This window comes from Danio rerio, chromosome 7 (genome assembly GCF_052040795.2).
Source record: "Danio rerio strain M-AB ecotype USA chromosome 7, GRCz13ab, whole genome shotgun sequence".
NCBI classification, from domain to species: domain Eukaryota; kingdom Metazoa; phylum Chordata; class Actinopteri; order Cypriniformes; family Danionidae; genus Danio; species Danio rerio.
The window spans coordinates 29,451,689-29,479,073 of record NC_141027.1 but is presented as its reverse complement, the minus strand read 5'-3'; the positions used below and the strand labels follow the sequence as shown (position 1 = coordinate 29,479,073).

The 27,385-nt window shown below is 37.4% G+C and overlaps 3 protein-coding genes across 7 annotated transcripts in view; all 3 read left to right on the top strand.

Annotated features, from left to right (window-relative positions):
- Positions 1 to 27,385, top strand: part of trpm1a (transient receptor potential cation channel, subfamily M, member 1a) — a 163,654-nt gene that overhangs the window by 79,919 nt on the left and 56,350 nt on the right. The window lies entirely within an intron of this gene.
- On the top strand, positions 10,001 to 14,717 carry LOC110439908 (serine/threonine-protein kinase pim-2). 2 transcript variants are annotated; one of them, XM_087261305.1, is made up of 9 exons: positions 10,001 to 12,171; positions 12,339 to 12,479; positions 12,693 to 12,884; positions 13,050 to 13,141; positions 13,347 to 13,397; positions 13,540 to 13,918; positions 14,019 to 14,195; positions 14,331 to 14,419; positions 14,503 to 14,717. In XM_087261305.1, the coding sequence occupies exons 1-9, from the start codon at positions 11,853 to 11,855 to the stop codon at positions 14,575 to 14,577; spliced, it is 1,515 nt and encodes a 504-aa protein (XP_087117431.1). In that variant the 5' UTR covers positions 10,001 to 11,852; the 3' UTR covers positions 14,578 to 14,717. The 2 variants fall into 2 exon arrangements, with proteins under 2 accessions (XP_087117431.1, XP_087117430.1); XM_087261304.1 differs by having other exon boundaries at positions 12,327 to 12,479.
- Positions 21,676 to 26,368, top strand: LOC137490677 (serine/threonine-protein kinase pim-3-like). Of its 2 annotated transcripts, XM_087261318.1 has the most exons (9): positions 21,676 to 23,792; positions 23,965 to 24,105; positions 24,319 to 24,510; positions 24,676 to 24,767; positions 24,973 to 25,023; positions 25,192 to 25,570; positions 25,671 to 25,847; positions 25,982 to 26,070; positions 26,155 to 26,368. In XM_087261318.1, the coding sequence occupies exons 1-9, from the start codon at positions 23,477 to 23,479 to the stop codon at positions 26,227 to 26,229; spliced, it is 1,512 nt and encodes a 503-aa protein (XP_087117444.1). In that variant the 5' UTR covers positions 21,676 to 23,476; the 3' UTR covers positions 26,230 to 26,368. The 2 variants fall into 2 exon arrangements, with proteins under 2 accessions (XP_087117444.1, XP_087117443.1); XM_087261317.1 differs by having other exon boundaries at positions 25,982 to 26,180.

The following is a 27,385-nucleotide window of genomic DNA, read 5'->3' as shown; positions in this document are numbered from 1 at the left end:
TGTGTTGTAATTGGCTCACAATACAAAGACCAGTCCAATTGGTGGGGTAAGTGTTGAAGATGATTTCTCCCCCACAATACCAGTACCAGTCATCGGCCAGGACCGCATCCTGTCTCGGCAAAGTGGGGACACAAGTTACATTGCTGTGTTGACAGTATGTGTTGTTCAGGCCGTAACATGCCGTGACAGCTGTATCAGTTGTGACATTAGCATATTTAAGTTGTTCAGTTCACAGGTGCCTGGGATGTAACGGGGACAAATACTTAGCAGAGAACTATATTTTTTATTCTTTCGCCACAGTAAATATACCCCCGAAAATCGATCCCTTTGGCCAATTACTATATTACAATCTTTAGCACTTAAGGTGGATACATTACCTCCATTTGTCCCATTAAAGCAAAAAGAAAAAGTGAACCCCTGGGGTTTCGTCAACAAAATATTCAAACCCATAGTTCTAGGTGTAGGTATTACAACAGTATGATTCTTTCTGCTAGTTGATCTGTCAAGGGGCTTCCATGTTTTTTTGTTGGAAACGCATGTGGGGCGCCACTCATAAATATCTCCCAAAGCATTTGTACAAAAAACAAGTTTAGTACATGTAAAAGGCAAAGGTTTCAAGGATATAGTCACAGCAGAGGAGAACACTTCTTGGCAGACAACACATGACTCAATGGTTGTCTGTCATGCAGTCCAGTTGGCATACTGCCAGAATAAGTTGTGTACTTCAGTGTGGGCCTGTGTCAATCCCAATAGGGTTACCAGTAGAAGTAGTCTGCAAAACAAAAACGATTAGTATCATATCATAGACATTTACCTTAATGGTTTCACTCTGGTGCCATGGATCCACTGTGGAAAAAGATCAGTTTATACAGCAGTGCATGTAACAGCCAGAACCTCAGCTGGCCCTTCATATTTGGGATCAGTTAAATCTTTCTGGGGTTTTATATCTTTTATTAGCACCTTGTCCCCTATCTGGAAAGGGTGTGCTGCCTCAAGTGGAATTTCAGGGTGTTTCTTTGTTACCCTTTCCCAATACTGATTGAGTTTCTGAATTAGGGCCGCTGAGAATTCTGACACGTGGTTAGAAAGCTCAATACCCACTCTCATAATTTCCCCTTGCCATGGGATAGGGAGAGGTCTTCCCATGACCACCTCATATGGTGATAAAGATTTTTGCTTGTGGTGTCATTCTCAAATCTGCTACTTTCGGTAAAATTTTTACCCAATCTTTATGACCGTGTTGTCTTAAGGCCTTCTTTATCTTTCCTTTCGAGGTTCTGTTAGTTCGCTCCACAAATCCTGATGATTGTGGATGATAGGGTATGTGGAAACGCCAATTTATATTTAATTCAGTTGCCAATTGTTGTGTCACCTTTGATGTAAAAGGTGTTGCTTTATCTAAATCGATGCTTTGTGGGATCCCATATCTAGGTATAATTTCAGAGATCAATTTCTGTGTTACCACTTGTGCATTTTCCCTTGAGCAGGGAAAAGCTTCTACCCATTTTGAAAATGTATCCACGCAAACCAGTAGATACTTAAACGGTCCCCTCCTGGGCATATGCGTGAAATATACTTGCCATTCAGAAAAAGGTGTGATTGGTCTTGGTAAATGTTGGTGCTGTGCCACAGGCTTTGATACATTATATTGGTCGCATATAAGACATTTGTCAAGTATGTTATTAATGGTGGTTTTTAGTTTTGGGACACAAAACAAAGATTGCATCGTTTTGTGTACCCCTCTTCGTCCACGATGAGTGACACTATGAAATTCGTGGACGAGAAATGACAGTGCCACATGTGGGACACATAGGCGACCCATGTTGTCATGCCATAGACCCATCTTTTCATCAAATGTGGAAGAAAAGGCATCCCAGAAGGACTTATTCTCGTCAGTGGCTGATGCTTGTAACATAGCCAAATCAATGTCAGGGAGCATCCCTGAAGCCGAGGTTGTAGAGAACAAGGAAACGTGCATAGAGTCCTCAGGCAAAGGCTATTGTGCTGCTAATTTAGCATGTCGGTCAGCCAGAGCGTTTCCTTTGACTTCATCAGTGTGTTCCTTCGAATAACCTTGAGTTTTAACAATGGGGAGTTGCGAGGGAAGATGGCAGGCCGTTATTAAATTAGTTATGAAGGTATGGCTGCGCAACCCCCATTTGTAGGAGGGCGACATTCTGAATTTGATCGAACAGACCATTGCCAGTCATCGTTCGAATCCTCTGCTTGAGCTGTGCTGGAGTCATTTCAGATCGATCAAATAATTAAAATTTAAGTATCTTAAAAGTGGAAATAAACAATGGTTGTGGCTGCCTTTCAGGGAGATCAAATCCTCCCAGATGTATCCAGACGTTGGAAAAACGCTGGAGGAAGGCAGAAACTGTCTCTTTCTTTTCCTGCTTACAGCTGGTCACGTGTGACAAGTCTCTGTGAGCACAACGAGTGTCCACAAGGTAACCAGTAAGCTGTCGCTTCAGGATATCTATAGCACCCTTTTCATCCCGCCAGTAAAAGTACGGTACATCTTTTGTGTATTCTTGTTCCTCATAATTCCCTTCTTTAATTTTTACTCTACGCATCATTTGCTGGGGTCTTAGTTTAACCTTGTCATTTTCAGAGCCGTCTTATCATATTGAGACCCCATTTTGTTCATTAATATGAATTTATAATCAGCTCCCGTAAGCTGTGCATTTACAGACACGTATCATAGTTTCTACAAATTCTACTGGCCTGCTCATATCAGGAAGCAGTAAAATGACATCCTTTTTTTTTTTTGTAATTCAATTTTTTTTTTTATTTCCGAAAGTGAGAATATACAATTTTTACAATCAGATAACAAAATACTTTTAACAGATATAACCCCATATATATTTCCCACCCCCCCCCCCCCCCACCCCATTATACGCACATCAGGAAACACAGAATAACTATAGTTTAGACCAAGCTGTTAGATAATTTCCATTAAGTTGTCATCCGTACCATCAGATGAGGGTTAAGTGTCCAAGATTTCTTTGACGTTGCATATGTAGATTTTCCATGCCGTAAGAATGTCCACTTTGGCATGGTTGATCCGTGCTGATGACAGTTCCAGATACAGTATTTCCAATAATGAATGTAACCAGTGCTTAACTGAGAGATCATGAGGAGGTTTCCACCTTTGTACCAACATTTTCTTTGTAGCAGTTGAAGCAGCTAACCAAAATTTACGGACCTTTGCATTTAAGGGAAATTGAGAGTTATCATTCAATAGTAACAGTATAGGGTCTTTGGGGAAACAAATTTTTGTAACTTTAAATAAAATGTCCAGTACCGAATCCCAAAGTTTTTGTACCTCCGGACATTCCCACATCATATGTAAAAAGGTATCTGGACGCTGTGGTTCACAGAACTTACAATATGGATCTGGAGATAAACCTATGATATGTCGTATACGTGTGGTTAAATATGCCCTGTGGATAGTTTTAAAATGAATAAACTGGTGATTAGGGTTTGTGGAAGCGTGGAATGTATTATGCCATACAGTTTCCCAATCGATAGTTGTATTGGGTCGAGACATATCAGATAGCCATAGTCTTTCTTTTGAGAAACTATGTGCATTAATATTAGAAAGACAGCAGTAGAGATAGGAAACAGTTCCTTTTCTTGGAGCATTATTTATCCATTTCACAATCGGGTGGGTATGAAGATCCTTACCCCATGGTGTCTTATGAGCCTTTAGTGCTGCCCTTATTTTAAAATATATAAAAAGAGTGTTGGGAGATATATTAAATTTGTTAACCAGCTCTTGAAAATCTAAAATTGATTTTTGTCCATTTATGTCTTTTAGTGTTAGAATACCTTTATTGGCCCATGATGGTTGATTAAAAGGTTGTCTACCAGAAAGTAAGTTCACATTGTGCCACAGGGGAGAATGATTATGCCAGGTGGTTCTGGAAGGAAAATAAGTTTCTACCTTTTTAAAAATTTGGAGGGTATAGGATAAAATAGGTCCATAGCGCAATATACATTTCCTATGGTTAAAGCCTGAGAACAGAAAGTCTTGCAGACGTGTTGGAAAAATAAGGTCTTTTTCTATTTCTTTCCAAGAACATTGCATATCAGGTTCGAACCATTTCACAACTGAGAGCAGAATAAATGACCAGTGGTATAATTTGAAGTTAGGGCAGGCCCATCCACCCTTTGTTTTGTTTTTTTGGAGAGTGGACCATTTTACACGGGGACGTTTTCCATTCCAAACAAATTTGTTTAAAATCGAGTCTAACTTTTTCCAATAGTTTGGAGGTGGAGGGAGGGGAAGCATGGAGCTTATGAAATTAATTCTGGGCAAGATATTCATTTTTATTGTTGAAATTCTGGCGGATGGTGATGAGGGTAGGCGCATCCATCTCTGGATATCAGCCTCAACCTTACTGTAAATTGACATATAGTTTATTTTAGGTATGAGTTGTAAGGTTGGGCTCAGCTCAATTCCTAAATATTTGACTTTTGTTGATATTTTTATATTAGTATTATTAGTAACATTATGGCCAATTGGATTAAGGGGCATCAGAACTGATTTAGAGTAGTTTATTTTGAAACCAGAAATTCTTCCAAATTCATTTAAAGCTGTGAGGGCATTGGGTAGTGAATTTTGTAAATCTGATAGAAATAGCAGTATGTCATCAGCATATAAAGAGATAGAATGGACAGATGAGCCTAACTGAATTGGGGTAATGTTTTTACATTGTCTAATAAATTGAGCCAGTGGTTCTATTGATAGATTAAACAAAAGAGGAGAGAGAGGGCAACCCTGTTTTGTTCCCCTCTTAATACAAAAAGTGTCTGAAATATTTCCCACTGTAGTTACTCTAGCCAAGGGGTTAGAGTATAGAGTTTGAATCATCTTAATGAATTGATCGCCAAAATTAAAGTTTTTCAATGTGTACCATAAATAGCCCCATTCCAAGCGATCAAAGGCTTTTTCCGCATCTATAAGGAGGAGGCCACTAGGTTTTTTCAACTTTCCTGATTCAGCTATAACGTGTAGTACTCTGCGGACATTATCTGAAGCTAAACGTCCTGTTATAAAACCAGCTTGGTCTGGATGAATTAATTTACTTATTACTGATTGTAGACGCTTGGCGATAACTTTAGCATAAATTTTTATATCTTCATTAATCAGAGAAATAGGTCTATAGTTGGAACATTCAGAAAGATCTTTTTCGGGTTTAGGTAAAACAGTAATTAAAGCAGTATTAAGATCTTTATGAAAATGGCCTTTGGTTATGGCCTTGTTTATTGTTTGTAGCCAAATGTGTCCCAGTAAGTCCCATAGTACTAGATATAATTCGCCAGGGATGCCGTCAATACCTGGAGATTTCCCTGTATGTAAATCCCTAACTGCATTATGTAATTCATCTAGAGTTATTTCTGAATCTAGGTTGTCAGCATCTTCCTTAGAAAGTTTTGTTAAGTTTAAAGACTCAAAAAAATTTTCTAAATGATCCGTGTTAGTTTGTATTTCTGAAGAGTATAATTTTTCAAAAAACTTCTTAAATGTTTTGTTAATATCTGAGGGGTTTGAGGTGAGAACCTGTTCAGAGTTTTTTATTGCATTTATATTAAAGCGTTGCTCATGTTTTTTTAAAGTGAGTGCAAGGAGTCGGCTCAGTTTGCTTCCATCTATGTAGTATTTATGTTTTGTGATGTGCATCAAGTATTCGGTTCTTTGTCTAAGCAGGTCATTAAGTGTAGCTCTTTCTACCTTTAATTTTTGTTGTGTTTCTGTTGCAAATTTCTTTTCTAATTCCCGCTCCAATTCTCCACACCTTTTTTCTAATGATGATATTTGTTGGAGGTAATTCTTTTTAAGCCTTGCAGAAAAACTAATTGCATTATTTCTTAAAAAACCTTTAATAGAGGCCCAAAACATGTCTTGGTTGGAAACAGAATTTTGATTAATGCTAATAAATTCAGTTAATTCTGATCTCAGTTGTGAAATATATTCCTCGTTTTTGAGTAAAAGAGTATTGAATCTCCATCTAGAGGGTTTGGTCAGTGTACTAAATTGCAGCGATGTTGTTATTGCATTGTTGTCAGAAATACTTTGTGGTAGAAATTCAATGTTCTTTACACATGAAAATATCATAGGAGATAGTAAGATGTAGTCTATTCTTGAAAAGGATTTATGTCTTGGTGAGAAGTAAGTGTGTTCTTTCACATTAGGGTTGAGCAACCTCCAGGTGTCACTCACGTTTAGGTCTTTAGTAAACCAATTTAATGCTTTTGAAGACTGGGGTTGTATCATTGGGATTGAAGGATTTGATCGATCTAAAACAGTGTCCATTACCGTGTTCATGTCTCCTCCAATAATAAGTGAATATTCATTATAGGCTAAAAGAGTTTTTGTAATGTCTGGGAAAAAAAGAGCATCATAAGAGTTTGGGGCATAAATATTGACAAACATTAGCTTCTTTCCTCCTATATTAGTACAACAATATGCCATTCTACCATTATTGTCTGATCCTAAATTTTCAATACTGAAAGTATGATTTCTTTTAAATAATATTACCACCCCTCTCTTTTTAGAGTTATAACCTGAAGATACTATAGGAATATAGTGTTTGTTTTGTAATCGCTGGACATCTGCTATCCTTAGATGGGTTTCTTGGATAAGTGCAACGTCTATGTTTTTCCTGCGAAGATAATCTAAAAATTTAGTCCGTTTACTAGGAGAGTTTAACCCTCTAACGTTAAGAGACATAATATTCAAATTAACCATAATCTCTGAACATAAAGCTTTCACAAATAAACATGTAAAGATTGTAGTAGTAGGTGCAATTTAAACATAGAAATTTCGTGGATATATATGAAAAGAATATAAAACTTCCTACGTATTGTATTTCTGAGTGCCCCACCCTTTCCCTAACCCCCTCAATAACGAGCGTCTGTGGCGATCGCGAGGCAATGTCTCAACACTATTCGCCTTCCAGTACCTCCTGATATTAAACAGCTGAGGAACGTTACAACCATCAGTGTATCAGCATCAACTCTATTTAAACATGTAACAAGTTTTGAATTCGGGCTGTTCCAATCTTAAACCAAGAAACTTAGCCCCCACCTTGTCGACAAAAAAAATAATAATAATAATAATAAAAGTAAATAAATAAATAAATAAATAAATAAATAAATAATAATAAAATAAATAACTAAAATAAATAACGTAACAAATAATAGTAAAAATATATATAATAATAAAATAAATAGTGTTAAATAAATAAAATTAGTATCATGAATATCTAACCGTAACTTTAAATACCAATAAAACAAAATAATAATATTAATAGTAATAGTTGTTTACCGTATAATTTGGTCATTTAGGGGCTAAGAAATGTTTCTAATCATGTCATTTAAGTGTTGATAAGTCCAATATTGTCTCCTTAATCGGTTTCCTCCATTGCCTCCTGGAGCTGAGGATATAAGGACCTGCGAGCCGGCGATGACGTTGTTCGCTCCAGTCCCTCGATGTATTTCTCGGCTTCATCCGGCATCTCAAACGAGTATTTTTGGCCTTTGAATGAGACTTTCAGTATTGCTGGGTAAATTAGAAAAGTTTTCAAACCTTTTTGACTTACTTGCCTCTTCCCAATTGTTTTGTACAGATCGGCTCGGTTCGCCGAAAGGTGACAAGTTTGCTCCCATTTATAAGTTAGTGGGTGTTAAGGCTGAGAGCGCCCTCTCGTGTGACGGCGTTAAGTTGTGTGGTGTTGTTTAACAGCAGGTTGTGCAACGGTCAACAAGACTAAAATAACATGTAAAAATTATTTTTACATTTATTTTCAGCAACATCGGATGCTTCACAGGCTTATTAAATGGTGTATGTAACGTTCAGTTTCAAAATGTTATAAGTTAAAATTGCCTCAAAGGAACAGGTGACAGAGGCTATTAATGGCTTTTTTCATCCACAATTTGAGGCAAAATTATAATAAAGTTTGGTTTTTGACAACTGCTAACTTCTTTGGCAATACTTCAAATTACTCTAAGACAACTCAGACCATAAAAACATTGATTTTAAAAAGAACTTACCATAAAACTTGCTCACCGCTGAAGGGGAGAAAATGGCTCCTTGCCTTCTCGTGGTTCAAATGCCTTGTTGACTCCAGAGAGTTGTGCGCATGCGAACGACGGCGAGTAACCACCATGCTATTGTTTTAATCAACTTAACTAAAAATCTTTTGTTATCTCAACAAAAAGGTGTCTCCTTTCTTTTTACCTCAATCTTTGATGCTGAGCCTTTAAGAGCCTTCGGAATTAATTTCTTTACCTCTTTTGGTAGGTTAATATTTTGTTTGTCATACCACACACTCATCATCTTCATCCAGATTTCATAACCCTTTCTCATATAATCATAGACCCATTCGGGATCTCCTTCACTTTCATAAATTAATTTGTGAGCCCGTTTTAGCACATAGGGGTCGAATGACCCATCTCTAGGTTAGGGACGCATCGCTTGTGCCTCAGTCCACCCTGCTAGATTATCTAACCAGGGATTAGTGTAATATCCCCACCCACATCGAGACATCCAATCTTTAGGGCTTTCCCCTATCTCAGGCTTGGGGTATGAACCACCCATGTTAGTAAATACTTACTAGAAAACACACAGAATGATCGTTCTACTTTTGTATAGCGCACTCGTCTTGGCTTGTCAGGGAAAATCCCAGCCAAGGATTACTCTGTTCAGTAATATAGCTTATCAGGCAGTCAAAACCAAATTCATGTCTTACCTGACCAGCTTCATTACGTCGAGGGTCACCAGGTTGTTGGGATGAATTGCAGATCATCTGTGTGTTTCCTCAGTAAGCAGGAGCTTCAGGAAGGCAACAAAAACAGTGATGTGAATCCAACAGTTTATTGCTCTCTTCTGAAGAAGACTGGGGCATTCCCAGCCTTTATACATCATACTCAAGGTTACATGGGCTGTGAATACGTGCAAATATTTAGCTCAGTTAAGCAGAACAATTTCATCCAGTGCTCAAAAATGTCAAGGCGGAACGTCAAGGCGCCTAGTACAGTGACAACTTACAAGAAACAGTTAGAAAACAACAGAATATTTGAAGAGTGAGTACATGCATATTTCTTTCAGGTTTCCAACAGGGGGTCCCAGCCCACAAGGGGGTTTCAGCAAGCTCTGTAGGGGGTTGCGTCATATTTAAAAATAATATTAATAATTAGCAGTGGACAAATAAGAGAATGATCAATTTGCCTTAGTTGATTTTATTTTCTGGCTGACCAAAAATTGACAAATTTGTAATTCATCTTCCACAAAAAAAAATAAAAATAAAAAATAAGTACTCTGATTCACCTTCAGCAGCTAATAGTAATGACGCAAGAATCCTGGACCCAGGTGAGGAAGCTCCAAACATTTTAGGTCACAGCACTAGCAATACTGGAAACACGAAATGCAGGAAATACCAAGATATTTACCTGAACTATGGTTTTATTATTTTTTCTTGAAGCAAAATGTCCCTGACCCAGCCACAGTGCATCATCTGTGACAAAGTTCTTGTTAACAAATGCATGAGGCTGTCCAAATTAATAAGACATTTGCATATGACTCCCCAATACCTCAAGTGTACCCAATACAAATGGCCTACTGATGTTTTCAGAATCAGTTTTATTGCCGAGTGTGCTTCACACACACAAGGAATTTGTTTTGGCTACAGAAGCTTAAAGTGACATAAAGTACATAAAGTGACAAGAGACAACACAAAATAAATATGGAAAAAAGAAAGACGATAAGAGGTCGGTTTTGGCAGCGGAACTGAACCAGGCGGTGATTGAAGTGCAGAGGATGGATTGAATGACAGCTGAGTAGAACTGTACGAGCAGCTCCTGAGTCCTGTGGAAGGTTGAACTTCCTCAGCTGACGAAGGAAGTACAGTCTCTGCTGGGCTTTCTTCACAATAGAGTCTATGTGAATGTCCCACTTCAGATCCTGAGAGATGGTGGTGCCCAGGAACCTGAATTTTGCATTTATATTTTACAAATCTAGATAAACTAATAAACAAATTGTTTGTTTGAAAAAAATTTTTGTCATACCTACTGCAAACATATATGAGCGATAATATCAATAAATGTGGAGGGGGGGTACAATATTGTCCAGGGTAAAGGGGGTTTCAAGCAAAAAAAGGTTGGGAACTACTGTTTCATGATGCCCTGGTTGCTGACTTGTGTCACTGAAAGAGACATGTCAGTCTTTAAAATGATGGAAGCATTGATCTATAGATAATTCAATATCTGCATCAACACATCAACAACAAAATAACATGTTTGGAAGTTTTAGTAGAATAATAAAAATAATTTAAAAATAAAAAGGAATGTGGTTGAGAATCAGCTGATTAAGCCATAGGGATGAGCCGTAGTGAAACATAGTGACAATCTTTCAAGCCAAGATACTGATTTTATTTCCTTCAGACAACACAGAAAAATAGTGAGCTTGAGTATTCTTGTATGTGATAGAGCCGTGAAGTCTCTCATAAAATAAAACTTTTGTTATATTATTATATTATTTTAGCCTAACTTTGTTTTATTGATGCTTATTAGTCAGAGAATTACAATATTAAATACAAAGAATCACAAGACATCAACTGATAAAATGAAGATAAATTAAATAACATTATGGATAAAAGTAACACATGTAAGGCCATATAGCAAAATATACAAATATGCTAACGGTACAGCAGTAAAAAAAATAAATTAATTAATTTAAAAATAATTTTTGAAAAGAAGGAAGAAAGAAAATAAACATAAATATATAAACATGTAATTATTTTTCTAATACTGCAATCTGTATACCTAATCTTTTCTATTTGAATAGACTGCATCAGATCATGCATCCAATGCACATAACTGGGCGGAGAAGGATTTTTCCACTTCAGTGTTATATGCCTTTTAGCAATTATTAAACAGATAGCAAGTGCATTTGACTGTGAAGATGACAAGAAAACATTTGTAGGGTTACGTCTAAATAATGCTACTAGGGTGCGTGGTTTAATATCTAAAAGAAAACATTCAGAAATTGATTTAAAAATTGATGCCCAAAAAGTGCTTAGTGCTGAAAAAAGCCAGAAAGTATGTCAGAAAGAGTGGCTGGAGCTTGTTGTCACCCATCACAAGTTGGATCCAGTTGAAACCAGGCTGACTTTCATATTTTAAACAAACATTTGGAAATCTATTGCATTTAATTAAATTTTTTTCTGGAAAACACAAGTTCTCTAAGCTAAAAGGAAAAACAGAAAATAGCTTGTTTCCTCTACTAGATTTAGTAGATTCAGTCAGATTATTATGTTTTTAAATCCCATCCACACATCTTTACTCTAATTCATTTCTGACTTCAATTCCTTACATTTAAATATACATACAAAAAGAAATAAAACTCTTCATGTAGACTACTCCCACTGACATCATGAAGTAATGTGGACTATCAGTTCTGTTCAGATACCATGATATTTGCCGCCCTCAAGTGGTTGAGAAAGAGAATACAACCAATAAGAAAGTATTAGCGACGCAGCCTTATACTGCAATAGTACGCAATTAAACATTTATATAAGTGCTTGAACAAGTATTAAAACAAGTAGAATTACATTTATATTATGATTTATATTTATTTTAGATTTATTTTAGGCTTTACTATAAGAATTGTCAGGTATTATGTATGCAATATGTAGTCCAGCAAATTTTAAAACAAAACAAATTGATCTCAAGGACATTTTATTTGATGTCATAATTAGAACGTCAAAGTGGAATGTTAAGGCTTGACGGTGTAATTTAGTTTTAGTGGGTAGTTTGGAGTGAGACAGTGCGTTTGTTTTATCATGGGTCAGCGAATTTCTTGTCTGAATATAGCGACAGAGTCAGAGTGTGTGTACAGTTTACATCCTAGTACACCACTTCAGTTAAATAATGACACGCCTCGTCAAGAAAACCATCAGCTTGATGAGAGCTGTGTTGTTGCTTGTGAGGAAGATGGAGTAGGGAGTTTGGTAAAGGAGAAAAAGAAAGTGAAGAAAAAATCGAGTTTTTGGAGAAAGCTGTTCCGCTTTTCACGCCCAAGAACTGGAAGGGGTGAAAAGGTGAAGCAGGTGGACAGTGAGAAGGTGAAGCCAGTCACCGAAGCAGAACCTTCTACTGATGGTAAATCCCTTTATTTTTTCTGTGACTGGAAAAAAATGAATAAAAATGATCACCATAGCTTTAAAATATTGTCTCTGCAAATATATGTATTTGTAAAAGGATTGAAACGTGTGTTTTTATTAAAGTAAATGTTGAATGTATGTTCCCCTCTTTAGATCAAACCTCAGTAGGAAACATCTCAAGAACTGTTGAGCATCATGACTCCCAGCAAGCTCCTAACAGCCTTGAGGTTCCTTCCTCCATCATTGACCTGCAAATACAGGAACAGTGTGAGAATGTGGAGCTGGAGGAAGAAACGTCTACTGATGGTAAATCTCTTCATCTTTTGTGTTTACTGAACTTAATCATTAAAGAAGATCATCATAGCTTTAAACATTTGCAGAGTTCAAATGTTCAGATGTGCAGATGTTTGTGTATCTGAACTCTTCAGTTTTGTCTTTGTAAATACTATAAATGTATTATTTGTAGCAGTATTGAAATGTTTGTGTGTTTATATATAATTGTTATATTTTCCTCTTTAGATCAAACTTCAGTGGAGACCATATCTTCTGTAGAGAGTTATGGTCCTCAGAACACTCCCAACAGTAGTTTTGAGATTCCTCTCTTCACTGTTGACGAGCAAATCCAGGAGTTTCCAGATGATCTGTCAGAGGAAGAAACTGTGTGTCCTCTGGCAGAAAACCCAAGCCAAGACATGGTCTTGATTATTGGGAGTAAGTTCATAATAATTATGGCTGCTTGATGCTTTCACTTTTTGAAAGGATTAGATGTTTGTGCATTATGTATTAGTGACGTAATGGTGTATAAAGTGGTAATAAAGTTTTACTTTTGCATTGTAGAATATGAATCTGTCTCTAAAACTAATTATATTTGAACAGGCATGTGCTGGACCTACAACATGGGTGAGCTACTGGGAGAAGGAGGATTTGGTGCCGTATATGCTGGTGTCCGTGCCCATGATGGTCTTCCGGTAAATTTATATATATTTTTGCATAATCAACCTAACAAACTATATTTATGTGTTATGCTTTGTCATTTGTAACACAATTAGAGCCCTTGATAAATGGTCAACCTGACCAAACATGCTACAAATTCATGACTAGAATTTCAACAAGGATTATTGATTGGTCTGAAGTAATCCAGTGCTAACTGTAAAATTCTGTTTTGTTGATCAGGTGGCAATCAAGTTTGCCAAAAAAATGGAGGGCATGGAATATCTCTACGTTGTAAGTAGACTCATCTCCTCTAACTCTGTTTTTTTTTTCAACAGTGTTAATCATAGACAGCAAACTATCTCTCAATAAACAAATTATAAACATGTTGTGCAAACCACCTTAATTTAACCATCCTAAAAACTCTTTCCACTAGCCTGGCCTTCCAGAACTTGTACCACTGGAAATCGGCCTCACACTTATGGCAAACAAGGGTCCCAGCTCACCCAACATAATCGATCTGCTGGATTGGCAGGACTTTCCAGACCATTATATAATGGTCCTGCAGCGCCCTTTACCATGCCTGAGTGTGTTCAAGCTTTTGGAGAGCTGTGGCAACATCTTTGAAGAAAGGTTTGCTCGGTATGTGATGCGCCAGGTTATCGAGGCAGCTGAGACCTGCTGCCGGCGCGGAGTATTCCACAGAGATATAAAGTTGGAGAACTTGATCATCAACACACACACCATGGATGTCACACTGATTGACTTCGGCTGTGGGAACCTGTTCCACGAAACAGAGTACCACACTTTTAGTGGTATGTACAGTATTAAAACTTTAGTGTCATGACACACAAGCTGCTGAATACAGTAAAAACAAACTGTTGTAACTCAGACATGCAAATCTCTTTCCTCCAGGCACAGAGATGTACTGCCCTCCAGAGTTTTTCGAAACGGGCAAATACTTAGCACGGCCAGCAACCGTGTATTCGCTTGGAGTGCTGCTATACACTATGGTGTGTGGATATATGCCAGACTACACGGATCGGGAAAAGATGCAGCACTGGCTCTGGTATCTGCCGTCCTTGTCCTGTGGTAAGAACTTGAAAAAATTGTAACAATCATACAAAAAAGTGTCTGACAAAGCCACTTGGCTCAGCTGTCCAAAATGCCATCAGGAGATGTAAAGGATATTTAAAGTAATGATCAAACATTAAACCTGTCTTTCAGAATGCAGTCATCTCATAAATGCCTGTCTGCATCCCGATCCCAGCGAGAGGATACAACTGGAGCAGATCCTCCTCCACGACTGGTTTACGGTACCTATGATCTACAAGAACTTTTCAAAATGTCAGTTATTTTGGGGACAATAAACCTGATTTTGTTTTTGTTTTTGCTTTAGATCACAGCATCAGACATGGAGGATGAGCGCCCGGTCCTGGTCATGCAGGAAGAGCTGATTAGCCAGGCATGCTAACACCAGTGGCCTCACCACTTCTCCAGTCCTTTGCTTATTGCTAATGTCTGGTGTCAGATCTTGAGGCAGCAATATTTGCGTCTTGCGGTGTCGCTGCCAAAAATGTATTGTTGAATTGAAATAAAATTGTGTCAATTGAACTGTTGTGTTTGTCATGTTTTTGTCCATTTATTTGCTGAATTAGAAATGGAGTTTGCATTAAGCCTAGTAAGACCATGATTACCTAGTACAGGTGTATTTTATTATGAAAGAAGCTAAAAAAAGAATATTGTGGTCCTCCAGGAGCTGGATTGGACATAGTAAGTAGTAAGGAATGTGTATTTATATTGCACATTTATTGTGTATGACCATACACCCAAAGAGCTTCACAATCATGAGGGGGGTCTCTCCTCACCTCCACCAGTGTGCAGCATACACTTGGATGATGCGATGGCAGCCACAGGACAACGCTGCTAGTGCGCTCACCACTAGGGTTGGGTATCGTTTGGATTTTTTTCGATACCAGGGCCAAATCGATACTTTTAAAACGATTCCGGTGCCAAAACGGTGCCTGAATTGATACTTTTTAGCCACAAAATGATGGTGGATGACTTTACAAAAATATTTTATTTGACAAAATATTTTTAAAAATCATTTTAATACAACAATATAATTACAGTTTAAAGTAAACATAAATTCATTTTGTATTACATTAATACATTTCCTTTGATCATTTGTTGGTTAGCATGAATTTAAGATTTGCATTATGAAATTACATTAGCTTACTATTAACCTGTGGGGGGCGGGCAGTGGCCACATACTTTTAGGAGCACATTTTAACATATATATATATCACAAAATACTTAAAACATTATTCGAAGTCATTTGTTTTCATGCATCACTCTGCAGTCTTCATAAACAAGATAATTAAATAACTTAAACTCAAAATAATCTTCCTTGTTTATTTATTTGACAAGTAACATTATACCGGTGTAAGAGAACACATTTCTAACATTCAAGTAAATCAGGGCACATTGCTGCACCTGTAAACTCTAACAGGCCTACAGCTGAAGTCAATTTATTTTGCCCTCCTATTCATTTACAATAATGTTTCTGAAAATTTTTACAGTGTTTCCTAAAAAAAATAATTATTCTGGTGTCATAATAAGTTTGCATTGATAATGACCAAAACACATTGAATGACAGTAAAAAGTAGCAATTTTACCCAATAAATGCGTTAATAATATCAACTGATTTATATATAGTCAATCAAATGAGCATAAATGATTAAAAACTGCAACAAACATTTATTTAGACCCGAACTACAAAACCAAATGTAAAACAATTTTAATATCAGTTTTGCTTAAGTTGCACGCTAGTGTTGTAAGAGAGGGGAGTGGTCGCTTTAAAACTTGCTATTTAAGGGAGTTGCACCGTGAACCTGACAACACGAAAATAAGTAAAAGAAGGGCATGCATTGATTACTTTTGTTTGTCTCATCCTTTGCACGAGCTGTTACTCTGCCGCTGGACATTACTGAAGCGGCGAGAGTAACACTAGTTTGATCATGTATTAATATCATTCTAACTATATTATATAAATATTATTATAACGGTGAAATAGAGATAGATTGATCTCTGCAGCAGCTGCCGAAGAGCTGCGCGCTGCAGACGCAGCTGGTGTGAAAGGCAAACGCCTGCGTGCTGCTTCTGATCTCCATACGCGCTGCTCACGCACTGCTTTCGCTTGCGGTCTAAAACAGGCGTTGCACACAACTTTTGTAAAGACAGTTGCTGTGTAAGAATCCTTGCTTGTAAAATACGCTTTAGAATGCTTAGTTTAAGCAAATTGGACGAACGTGATCACGAGTGTAGATTTGAAGAGTGTCGCTCTCGCTCACCGAAAACCAGTCTAAATGCGCTGTACTACGTTGCGTGCGTCTATTCCCTAGCGACAATAACAAACGCCTGATGTCGCCTGTTCCTCAAAGTTGTTCAGAATTAAATGTTTAGTGATGTTGTGACACAACGCTTATGTGGGCCTTTTTTCATGCACCCCTTTGATGCTTCTTACGTTTTCGCCGCAGCACTGAATAGGCACCGAATAGCACCGAAATTCATACGCTTATTTAATACCGGTACATACCGGTTACCAAGGTAACGGTGCTATAATGGCACTGGGTTTCGGTACCCAACCCTACTCAACACACACCAGCTATTGGTGGAGTGGAGAGACAGTGATAGAGCCAATTCGATAGATGCGGATGATTGGGAGCCCATGATAGGTAAGGTACGATGCAGGGAATTTGGCCAGGACACAGTGGTTACACCCCTACTCTTTACAAGAAGTGTCATGGGATTTTTAATAACCACTGAGAGTCAAGACCTCGGTTTAACGTTTCATGCGAAAGACAACGCTTACTGACAGTATAGTGTCCCCAGGCCCGGCGCCAGCATATCAGAACTGAGGGGGCATTTTAAATCCATAGGGGGGCACTAGACCTGGTGGCTGATTTTGGTCTCTCTTGTTCCTTTCATTTAGGCTATTTATTTACATTTATTATTACTTTACTTTGTTACTGACCTAAGGCAGTAATATACATTTTAATAGTAATAATAACAGTTTCGATATTACTGATTTTATTAATGACGGTAATGCAACAATACCGCTTATTAATGCAGACGGATCATGGCTTTAGTGCCAAACGAGTGCTTTAAATCTTATGTTATTCTTCTTATTTATTTCCATTTTATTTCAAATAACAGGCATATGAATGTTTAAAGTTTTAGGTAAAGACATCAAATTATGCTACACATGCAAGCTGACCCACAATCAGACTATATATTCGTATATCCGGTAAATAAATATAGTGAAATCAGCTTAACCGAGTCATCACACTTCACGAAGCCTATTACCCAACCAACATCAGTGTTAGGGAAAAGCTAAATGTTACAATCTAATGTCATTTAAAACAATTACTTAGTTACATTTTAAGACATTAATGTAGCCAAATACCTAAAAAAGATACCAAAATTCACAGTTATTACCGTGAAAATTAGTTTGGCACGGATAACATGCAACTCAATAGGCTATATAACTTTTTTCATCATTTTAAATGTAAAAATAAAGATTTATCTTAGGCTATCATAACTGTGTTTTTTTCGTGATATTGTCTGGTTGTCATTTGTAAACCATCATAAACCATTTGGTTACTAAGCCTACCCGTCATGTTATTTATTTATTAAGCCTATTTTAATAACTTGTTTTCGGGTTATTTTCATTTTAGGGCCGTGAGCTACAAGTCAAAACAAACTCGATATGCTGACTGCATTTTAGCTCTTCAAACAGGTTTACAATATATTATGTTGTTTATTTTTGCATGAGCAAATAGCAGTATAGGGTAAATTACATATTTTTAAAAGATTCTCGTTCAGCCTACCTGCAGCACGTGAGAGGTTTCTCGGTTAATCCGCGGTAAATCCACTTAAGCACTATATACCTATTCCATTTATAACACTGCAAACTTGACTTCGCAGGCCGATCATATTTAAACGCAAAAGGCATTTATTAAGTGTTATACCTTGACTGCTGCTGCATAATGGGATGTTTTTCTACACAACTGTAAAAGTGTGCTTTTTAGCAATGTCAAAATGAAAGCAAACATTCAAAGGGTTCTGCTTTTTGTCAATTTTAGCTTAATTGTAATTATATTAATATTAATAACAATATTAATTAATCAATTAATATATTATTTTGTAGTGTAGCCTACTGTGGGAAAACACTGCCTACTGTTTTTATTAAAACATTTTTATTAGGCTAAATCTTCCTGAATAACTAATGTGAAAATGACTGGTAGTTGCGTCTCTGCTAAAATTAATTTAACAGCAAATTTCTTCTGCGTTTCTTCCATTTAGCGCTCAAGAGAGTTGTGTTTAAAGAATTAGTTAACCAAAACATGTAATGAATTAAGCTGCTCCTATCATGTCACCCACTTTTCTCCCTTGTGAGTTGAGTGCGCCTCCATCGCCGTGTGCACGTTTTATTTACGTGGGCGCACCTGACCTGACGCGGGGACTGGATCTCTGGACTAAAGGATTAGCTTTAATTACACAATTTTCATAATTTAATTGCTATGTCATATATTTTAAAATATTTAAATGTATGTTCTAAAGGTTGGAACGACAGCAGTGTTAGTAATTAATGACAGAAAGAATTTTCAGTTTTGGGTGAACAATCCTTTATGAAAACTGGGGGGGCACAAATTCTTTCTGAGGGGGCAATGCCCCCCTTTGCTCCCCCGTAGCGCCAGGCCTGAGTGTCCCTTTCTCTATACTGGGGCATTAGGACTCACACACTGCTGGCCTCACTAACACCACTTCCAACAGCAACCTAGTTTTCCCATGTGATCTCCCATCCAGGTTCTGACCAGGCTCAGCCCTGCTTAGCTTCAGTAAGTAACTGCTCTTGGGCTGCAGGGTGATATGGCTGTGAATTTTCTCAACTATAAATATTTACAAGTGAGAAACTCTGTTCTTCTTCATTCTACACCAGCGGGTCCCTACAAAGGAGTCCCAGCCCACAAGGGGGTCTCAGCGAGCTCTGTAGGGGGTTGCGTCATATTTTAAAAAATAAAATAAAATTAGCAGTGGACAATTAAGAGAATGATCATTTTGCCTCAGTTGATTTTATTTCCTGGCTGACCAAAAATTGACAAATTTGTAATTCGTCTTCCACAAAATAAATAAAAAATACTCTGATTCAACTTCAGCAGCTAATAGTAATGACGCAAGAATCCTGGGCCCAGGTGAGGAAGCGCCAAATATTTTAGGTCACAGCACTAGCAATACTGGAAACACGAAATGCAGGAAATACCAAGATATTTACCTGATTTATTATTTTTTCTTGAAACAAAATGTCCCTGACCCAGCCACAGTGCAATATCTGTGACAAAGTTCTTGTTAACAAATGCATGAGGCTGTCCAAATTAATAAGACATTTGCATATGACTCCCCAATACATCAAGTGTACCCAATACAAATGGCTTACTGATGTTTTCAGAATCAGTTTTATTGCCGAGTGTGCTTCACACACACAAGGAATTTGTTTTGGCTACAGAAGCTTCCAGTGTACATAAAGTGACAACACAAAATAAATATGAAAAAAAGAAAGACGATAAACATCAAACAGAGATGCAGTTAGTCAAGAAATCTGGATGTTGAATTGTATGTACAGGTTTGTTATAAATACACAGGTTATATGGTGATGTGTACAAATGCAAATGGAGAAAGTATTGCATTGTATATTGATATAAGGTTCTGTGTACAAGTGCGTATGAGAAAGTATTGCATGTTTATTGCACAGTTGGGTAGATGGCCTGAGGAATTAAACTTTTCCTGCGTCTGGCAATTTTTGTGCTTGGTGCTATGAAGCGCCGACCAGACGGTAAAAGTTCAAACAGGTAGTGTGCTGGGTGTGAGGCATCCAGAGTGATTTTGTGAGCCCTTTTACTCACTCTGGAAGAGTAGGAAGGGTAGTGTCTGTGATACATTCAGCAGTCCGGACTATTTGCTGTAGTCTACAGAGGTCGGTTTTGGCAGCTGAGCCGAACCAGGCGGTGATTGAAGTGCAGAGGATGGATTGAATGACAGCTGAGTAGAACTGTACGTGCAGCTCCTGGGTCCTGTGGAAGGTTGAACTTCCTCAGCTGAAAAAGGAAGTATAGTCTCTGCTGGGCTTTCTTCACAATAGAGTCTATGTAATTGTCCCACTTCAGATCCTGAGAGATGGTGGTGCCCAGGAACCTGAATTTTGCATTTATCTTTTACAAATCTGGATAAACTAATAAACAAATTGTTTGTTTGAAAAAATTTTTTGTCATACCTACTGCAAACATATATGAGCGATAATATCAATAAATGTGGAGGGGGGTTACAATATTGTCCAGGGAAAAAGGGGGTCTCAAGCTAAAAAAGGTTGGGAACTACTGTTTTATGATGCCCTGGTTGCTGACTTGTGTCACTGAAAGAGACATGTCAGTCTTTAAAATGATGGAAGCATTGATCTATAGATAATTCAATATCTGCATCAACACATCAACAACAAAAAAACATGTTTGGAAGTATTAGTAGAATAATAATTTAAAAATAGAAAGGAATGTGGTTGAGAATCAGCTGATTAAGCCATAGGGATGAGCCCTTCTAAAAGAAACATAGTGACAATCTTTCAAGCCAAGATACTGATTTTATTTCCTTCAGACAACACAGGAAAATGGTGAGCTTGAGTATTCTTGTATGTGATAGAGCAGTGAAGTCTCTTATAAAATAAAACATTTGTTATATTATTATATTATTTTAGCCTAACTTTGTTTTATTGATGCTTATTAGTCAGAGAGTTACAATATTAAATACAAAGAATCACAAGACATCAACTGATAAAATGAAGATAAATTAAATAACATTATGGATAAAAGTAACACATGTTAGGCCATATAGCAAAATATACAAATATGCTAACGGTACAGCAGTAAAAAAAAAAAATAATTAATTTAAAAATATTTTTTAAAAGAAGGAAGAAAGAAAATAAACATAAATATATAAACATGTATATTTTGTCTGTGCTCTCCATTTTTAACAGGAAAATGAGAGAGGAAGGGTTGTCAAATATAGTAATTTTTTTTCTAATACTGCAATCTGTATACCTAATCTTTTCTATTTGAATAGACTGCATCAGATCATGCATCCAATGCACATAACTGGGCGGAGAAGGATTTTTCCACTTCAGTGTTAAATGCCTTTTAACAATTATTAAACAGATAGCAAGTGCATTTGACTGTGAAGATGACAAGAAAACATTTGTAGACAAATTATGGTTTATCAATGTTTAAAGATTTATATATAGATGATGTTTTTACATCCTTTCAACAGCTTTTAGATAAGTTTTCCTTGCCCAGAAACAATTTTTTCCGATATTTACAGGTTCGTAGCTTTATCCGTAATAGGTATCCTCAGTTTCCTAGCCTCCCCTCCCCTACTCCTCTAGATTTAATTCTTGAACCAGTATCTATTGGGAAAGGTATGATTTCAGTTTTTTATGACAATATATGTTCTCTGCATAGAAGCTCACTGACATCCATAAAAACCCAATGGGAAGAAGACCTAACAGAGGACATTTCAGATGAACTGTGGGAAAACATTTTATACAGGGTACATTCTTCATCTGTGTGTGCTAAACATGGTTGGATCCAATGCAAAATACTCCATCATTCTCATTGGACTAAGGTCAAGCTTTCAAAAATGTACCCTGATGTTGATCCTCTCTGTGACCGTTGTCGCCAGGCTCCTGCAACACTGGCACATATGTTTTGGTTTTGCCCAACTCTATGTGGATATTGGTCAGAAATATTTGAGACAATGTTTCAAGTAGTTGGACAAGCAATTAAACCTGTATCTACAACAGCACTGTTTGGTACACTTCCTTTGTCAGTTCACTGTTCACGATACAAAGCAGATTTTGTGGCTTTTGTGTCCCTCCTGGCCAGAGGCCGTATTTTACTACATTGGAAGTCAGCTGCTTCACCTACTCACTCCATGTGGATTAATGACATTTTTCTCTTCATAAAACTGGAACAAATCAGACACTGTTTGAAGGGTTGTTCTAAAAACTTTCATAAAATGTGGGGCTCTCTCCTTGAATATATGGAAATGTATACTCCCTGCATACTAGATGATAGTTAATTTTGACATTTTTCTCTGCTGTGTGACATCTCATGTGACATCAAGACCAGGCTTTTAGTTTGGTGTATAAACAATTGTTATGGTTGGTTGGCATTTTATTTTCTTTTATTTTATTTCTTCTGTTGTTGTTGTTTAATTTTTATTTATTTTTTATTTTTTATTTAAATATATCTGGGGTTAATAATTGTCATAATCATTTAGATCCTTGTTTACTTCTCTCTCTCTCTATGTCAAAATGTACAATAATATTCTAAAATGTGTGATATTTGTAAATTTTTGAAAATTTCTATAAATAAAGTTGGGGAAGAAAAAAAAAAGAAAACATTTGTAGGGTTACGTCTAAATAATGCTACTAGGGTGCGTCGTTTGATATCTAAAAGAAAACATTTAGAAATTGATTTAAAAATTGATGCCCAAAAAATGCTTAGTGCTGAAAAAAGCCAGAAAGTATGTCAGAAAGAGTGGCTGGAGCTTGTTGTCACCCATCACAAGTTGAATCAAAACCAGGCTGACCTTCATATTTTAAACAAACATTTGGAAATCTATTGCATTTAATTAAACTTGTCTTCTGGAAAACACAGGTTCTCTAAGCTAAAAGGAAAAACAGAAAATAGCATGTTTCCTCTACTAGATTTAGTAGATTCAGTCTAATTATTATGTTTTTAAATCCCATCCACACATCTTTACTCTAATTCATTTCTGACTTCAATTCCTTACATTTAAATATACATACAAAAAGAAATAAAACTCTTCAAGTAGACTACTCCCACTGAGATCATGAAGTAATGTGGACTATCAGTTCTGTTCAGATACCATGATATTTGCCTCCCTCAAGTGGTTGAGAAAGAGAATACAACCAATAAGAAAGTATTAGCGACGCAGCATTATACTGCAGAAGTACGGAATTAAATATTTATATAAGTGTTTGAACAAGTATTAAAACAAGTAGATTTACATTTATAATATGATTTAATATTTATTTTAGCTTTATTTTAGGCATTACTATAAGAATTGTCAGGTATTATGTATGCAATATGTAGTCCAGCAAATTTTAAAACAAAACAAATCGATCTCAAGGACATTTTATTTGATGTCATAATTAGAACGTCAAAGTGGAATGTTAAGGCTTGACGGTGTAATTTAGTTTTAGTGGGTAGTTTGGAGTGAGACAGTGCGTTTGTTTTATCATGGGTCAGCGAATTTCTTGTCTGAATATAGCGACAGAGTCAGAGTGTGTGTACAGTTTACATCCTAGTACACCACTTCAGCTAAATAATGACACGCCTCGTCAAGAAAACCATCAGCTTGATGAGAGCCGTGTTGTTGCTTGTGAGGAAGATGGAGGGAGTTTGGTAAAGGAGAAAAAGAAATGGAAGAAAAAATCGAGTTTTTGGAGAAAGCTGTTCCGCTTTTCACGCCCAAGAGCTGGAAGGGGTGAAAAGGTGAAGCAGGTGGACAGTGAGAAGGTGAAGCCAGTTACCGAAGCAGAACCTTCTACTGATGGTAAATCCCTTTATTTTTTCTGTGACTGGAAAAAATTAATAAAAATGATCACCATAGCTTTAAAATATTGTGTCTGCAAATATATGTATTTGTAAAAGGATTGAAACGTTTCTGTGTGTTTTAATTAAAGTAAATGTTGAATGTATGTTCCCCTCTTTACATCAAACCTCAGTAGGAAACATCTCAAGCCCTGTTGAGCATCATGACTACCAGCAAGCTCCTAACAGCCTTGAGGTTCCTTCCTCCATCATTGACCTGCAAATACAGGAACAGTGTGAGAATGTGGAGCTGGAGGAAGAAACTTCTACTGATGGTAAATCTCTTCATCTTTTGTGTTTACTGAACTTAATCATTAAAGAAGATCATCATAGCTTTAAACATTTGCAGAGTTCAAATTTTCAGATGTGCAGATGTTTGTGTATCTGAACTCTTCAGTTTTGTCTTTGTAAATACTATAAATGTATTATTTGTAGCAGTATTGAAATGTTTGTGTGTTTATATATAATTGTTATATTTTCCTCTTTAGATCAAACTTCAGTGGAGACCATATCTTCTGTAGAGAGTTATGGTCCTCAGAACACTCCCAACAGTAGTTTTGAGATTCCTTTCTTCACTGTTGACGAGCAAATCCAGGAGTTTCCAGATGATCTGTCAGAGGAAGAAACTGTGTGTCCTCTGGCAGAAAACCCAAGCCAAGACATGGTCTTGATTATTGGGAGTAAGTTCATATTAATTATGGCTGCTTGATGCTTTCACTTTTTGAAAGGATTAGATGTTTCTGCATTATGTATTAGTGACGTAATGGTGTATAAAGTGGTAATAAAGTTTTACTTTTGCATTGTAGAATATGAATCTGTCTCTAAAACTAATTATATTTGAACAGGCATGTGCTGGACCTACAACATGGGTGAGCTACTGGGAGAAGGAGGATTTGGTGCCGTATATGCTGGTGTCCGTGCCCATGATGGTCTTCCGGTAAATTTACATATATTTTTGCATAATCAACCTAACAAACTATATTTATGTGTTATGCTTTGTCTTTTGTTACACAACTAGAGCCCTTGATAAATGGTCAACCTGACCAAACATGCTACAAATTCATGACTAGAATTTCAACAAGGATTAAAGAATGGCCTGAAGTAATCCAGTGCTAACTGTTATATTCTGTTTTGTTGATCAGGTGGCAATCAAGTTTGCCAGAAAAATGGAGGGCATGGAATATCTCTACGTTGTAAGTAGACTGTCGTCTCTATGTGATCTTCATTAACTCTTTAACTCTCTGTTTTTGCTTTTACTGCCAATGTTAATCATAGACAGCAAACTATCTCTCAATAAACAAATTATAAACATGTTGTGCACACCACCTTAATTTAACCATCCTAAAAACTCTTTCCACTAGCCTGGCCTTCCAGAACTTGTACCACTGGAAATCGGCCTCACACTTATGGCAAACAAGGGTCCCAGCTCACCCAACATAATCGATCTGCTGGATTGGCAGGACTTTCCAGACCATTATATAATGGTCCTGCAGCGCCCTTTACCATGCCTGAGTGTGTTCAAGCTTTTGGAGAGCTGTGGCAACATCTTTGAAGAAAGGTTTGCTCGGTATGTGATGCGCCAGGTTATCGAGGCAGCTGAGACCTGCTGCCGGCGCGGAGTATTCCACAGAGATATAAAGTTGGAGAACTTGATCATCAACACACACACCATGGATGTCACACTGATTGACTTCGGCTGTGGGAACCTGTTCCACGAAACAGAGTACCACACTTTTAGTGGTATGTACAGTATTAAAACTTTAGTGTCATGACACACAAGCTGCTGAATACAGTAAAAACAAACTGTTGTAACTCAGACATGCAAATCTCTTTCCTCCAGGCACAGAGATGTACTGCCCTCCAGAGTTTTTCGAAACGGGCAAATACTTAGCACGGCCAGCAACTGTGTATTCGCTTGGAGTGCTGCTATACACTATGGTGTGCGGTTGTATGCCAGACTACACGGATCGGGAAAAGATGCAGCACTGGCTCTGGTATCTGCCGTCCTTGTCTTGTGGTAAGAACTTGAAAATTTGTAACAATCATACAAAAAAGTGTCTGACAAAGCCACTTGGCTCAGCTGTCCAAAATGCCATCAGGAGATGTAAAGGATGTTTAAAGTCATAGTCAAACATTAATCCTGTCTTTCAGAATGCAGTCATCTCATAAATGCCTGTCTGCATCCCGATCCCAGCGAGAGGATACTACTGGAGCAGATCCTCCTCCATGACTGGTTTACGGTACCTATGATCTACAAAAACTTTTCAAAATGTCAGTTATTTTGGGGGACAATAAACCTAATATTGTTTTTGTTTTTGCTTTAGATCACACCATCAGACATGGAGGATGAGCGCCCGGTCCTGGTCATGCAGGAAGAGCTGATTAGCCAGGCATGCTAACACCAGTGGCCTCACCACTTCTCCAGTCCTTTGCTTATTGCTAATGTCTGGTGTCAGAGCTTGAGGCAGCAATACTTGCATCTGTTTGGTTGCTGCCAAAAATGTATTGTTGAATTGAAATAAAATTGTGTCAATTGAACTGTTGTGTTTGTCATGTTTTTGTCCATTTATTTGCTGAATTAGAATTGGAGTTTGCATTAAGCCTAGTAAGACCATGATTAACTAGTACAGGTGTATTTTATTATGAAAGAAGCTAAAAAAAGAATATTGTGGTCCTCCAGGAGCTGGATTGGACATAGTAAGTAGTAAGGAATGTGTATTTATATTGCACATTTATTGTGTATGACCATACACCCAAAGAGCTTCACAATCATGAGGGGGGTCTCTCCTCACCTCCACCAGTGTGCAGCATACACTTGGATGATGCGATGGCAGCCACAGGACAACGGTGCTAGTTCGCTCACTGCACACCAGCTTTTAGTGGAGTGGAGAGACAGTGATAGAGCCAATTCAGTAGATGCGGTTGATTGGGAGGCAACTATAGGTAAGGGCCGATGCAGGGAATTTGGCCAGGACACAGGGGTTACACCCCTACTCTTTACAAGAAGTGTCATGGGATTTTAAATAACCTCTGAGAGTCAGGACCTCAGTTTAACATTTCATCCAAAAGACAGCACTTACTAACAGTATAGTGTCCCTTTCTCTATACTGGGGCATTAGGACTCACACACTGCTGGCCTCACTAACACCACTTCCAACAGCAACCTAGTTTTCCCATGTGATCTCCCATCCAGGTTCTGACCAGGCTCAGCCCTGCTTAGCTTCAGTAAGTAACTGCTCTTGGGCTGCAGGGTGATATGGCTGTGAATTTTCTGAACTATAAATATTTACAAGTGAGAAACTCTGTTCTTCTTCATTCTACACCAGCGGTTCCCAACAAAGGAGTCCCAGCCCACAAGGGGGTCTCAGCGAGCTCTGTAGAGAGTTGCGTCATATTTTTTAAAAAAAATAAAAATTAGCAGTGGACAATTAAGAGAACGATTATTTTGCCTCAGTTGATTTTATTTCCTGGCTGACCAAAAATTGACAAATTTGTAATTCGTCTTCCACAAAAAAAAAAAAAAATACTCTGATTCAACTTTAGCAGCTAATAGTA

Coding starts and splice junctions, on each gene's coding strand:
- LOC110439908 (XM_087261304.1), top strand. CDS start 11,853: ATGGGTCAGCGAATTTCTTGTCTGAATATAGCGACAGAGTCAGAGTGT. Junction 12,480..12,692: donor GGAAGAAACGTCTACTGATG/GTAAATCTCTTC, acceptor TTTCCTCTTTAG/ATCAAACTTCAGTGGAGACC. Junction 14,420..14,502: donor TCCTCCACGACTGGTTTACG/GTACCTATGATC, acceptor TTTTTGCTTTAG/ATCACAGCATCAGACATGGA.
- LOC137490677 (XM_087261317.1), top strand. CDS start 23,477: ATGGGTCAGCGAATTTCTTGTCTGAATATAGCGACAGAGTCAGAGTGT. Junction 23,793..23,964: donor AGCAGAACCTTCTACTGATG/GTAAATCCCTTT, acceptor ATCAAACCTCAG/TAGGAAACATCTCAAGCCCT. Junction 25,848..25,981: donor TCTGCCGTCCTTGTCTTGTG/GTAAGAACTTGA, acceptor CCTGTCTTTCAG/AATGCAGTCATCTCATAAAT.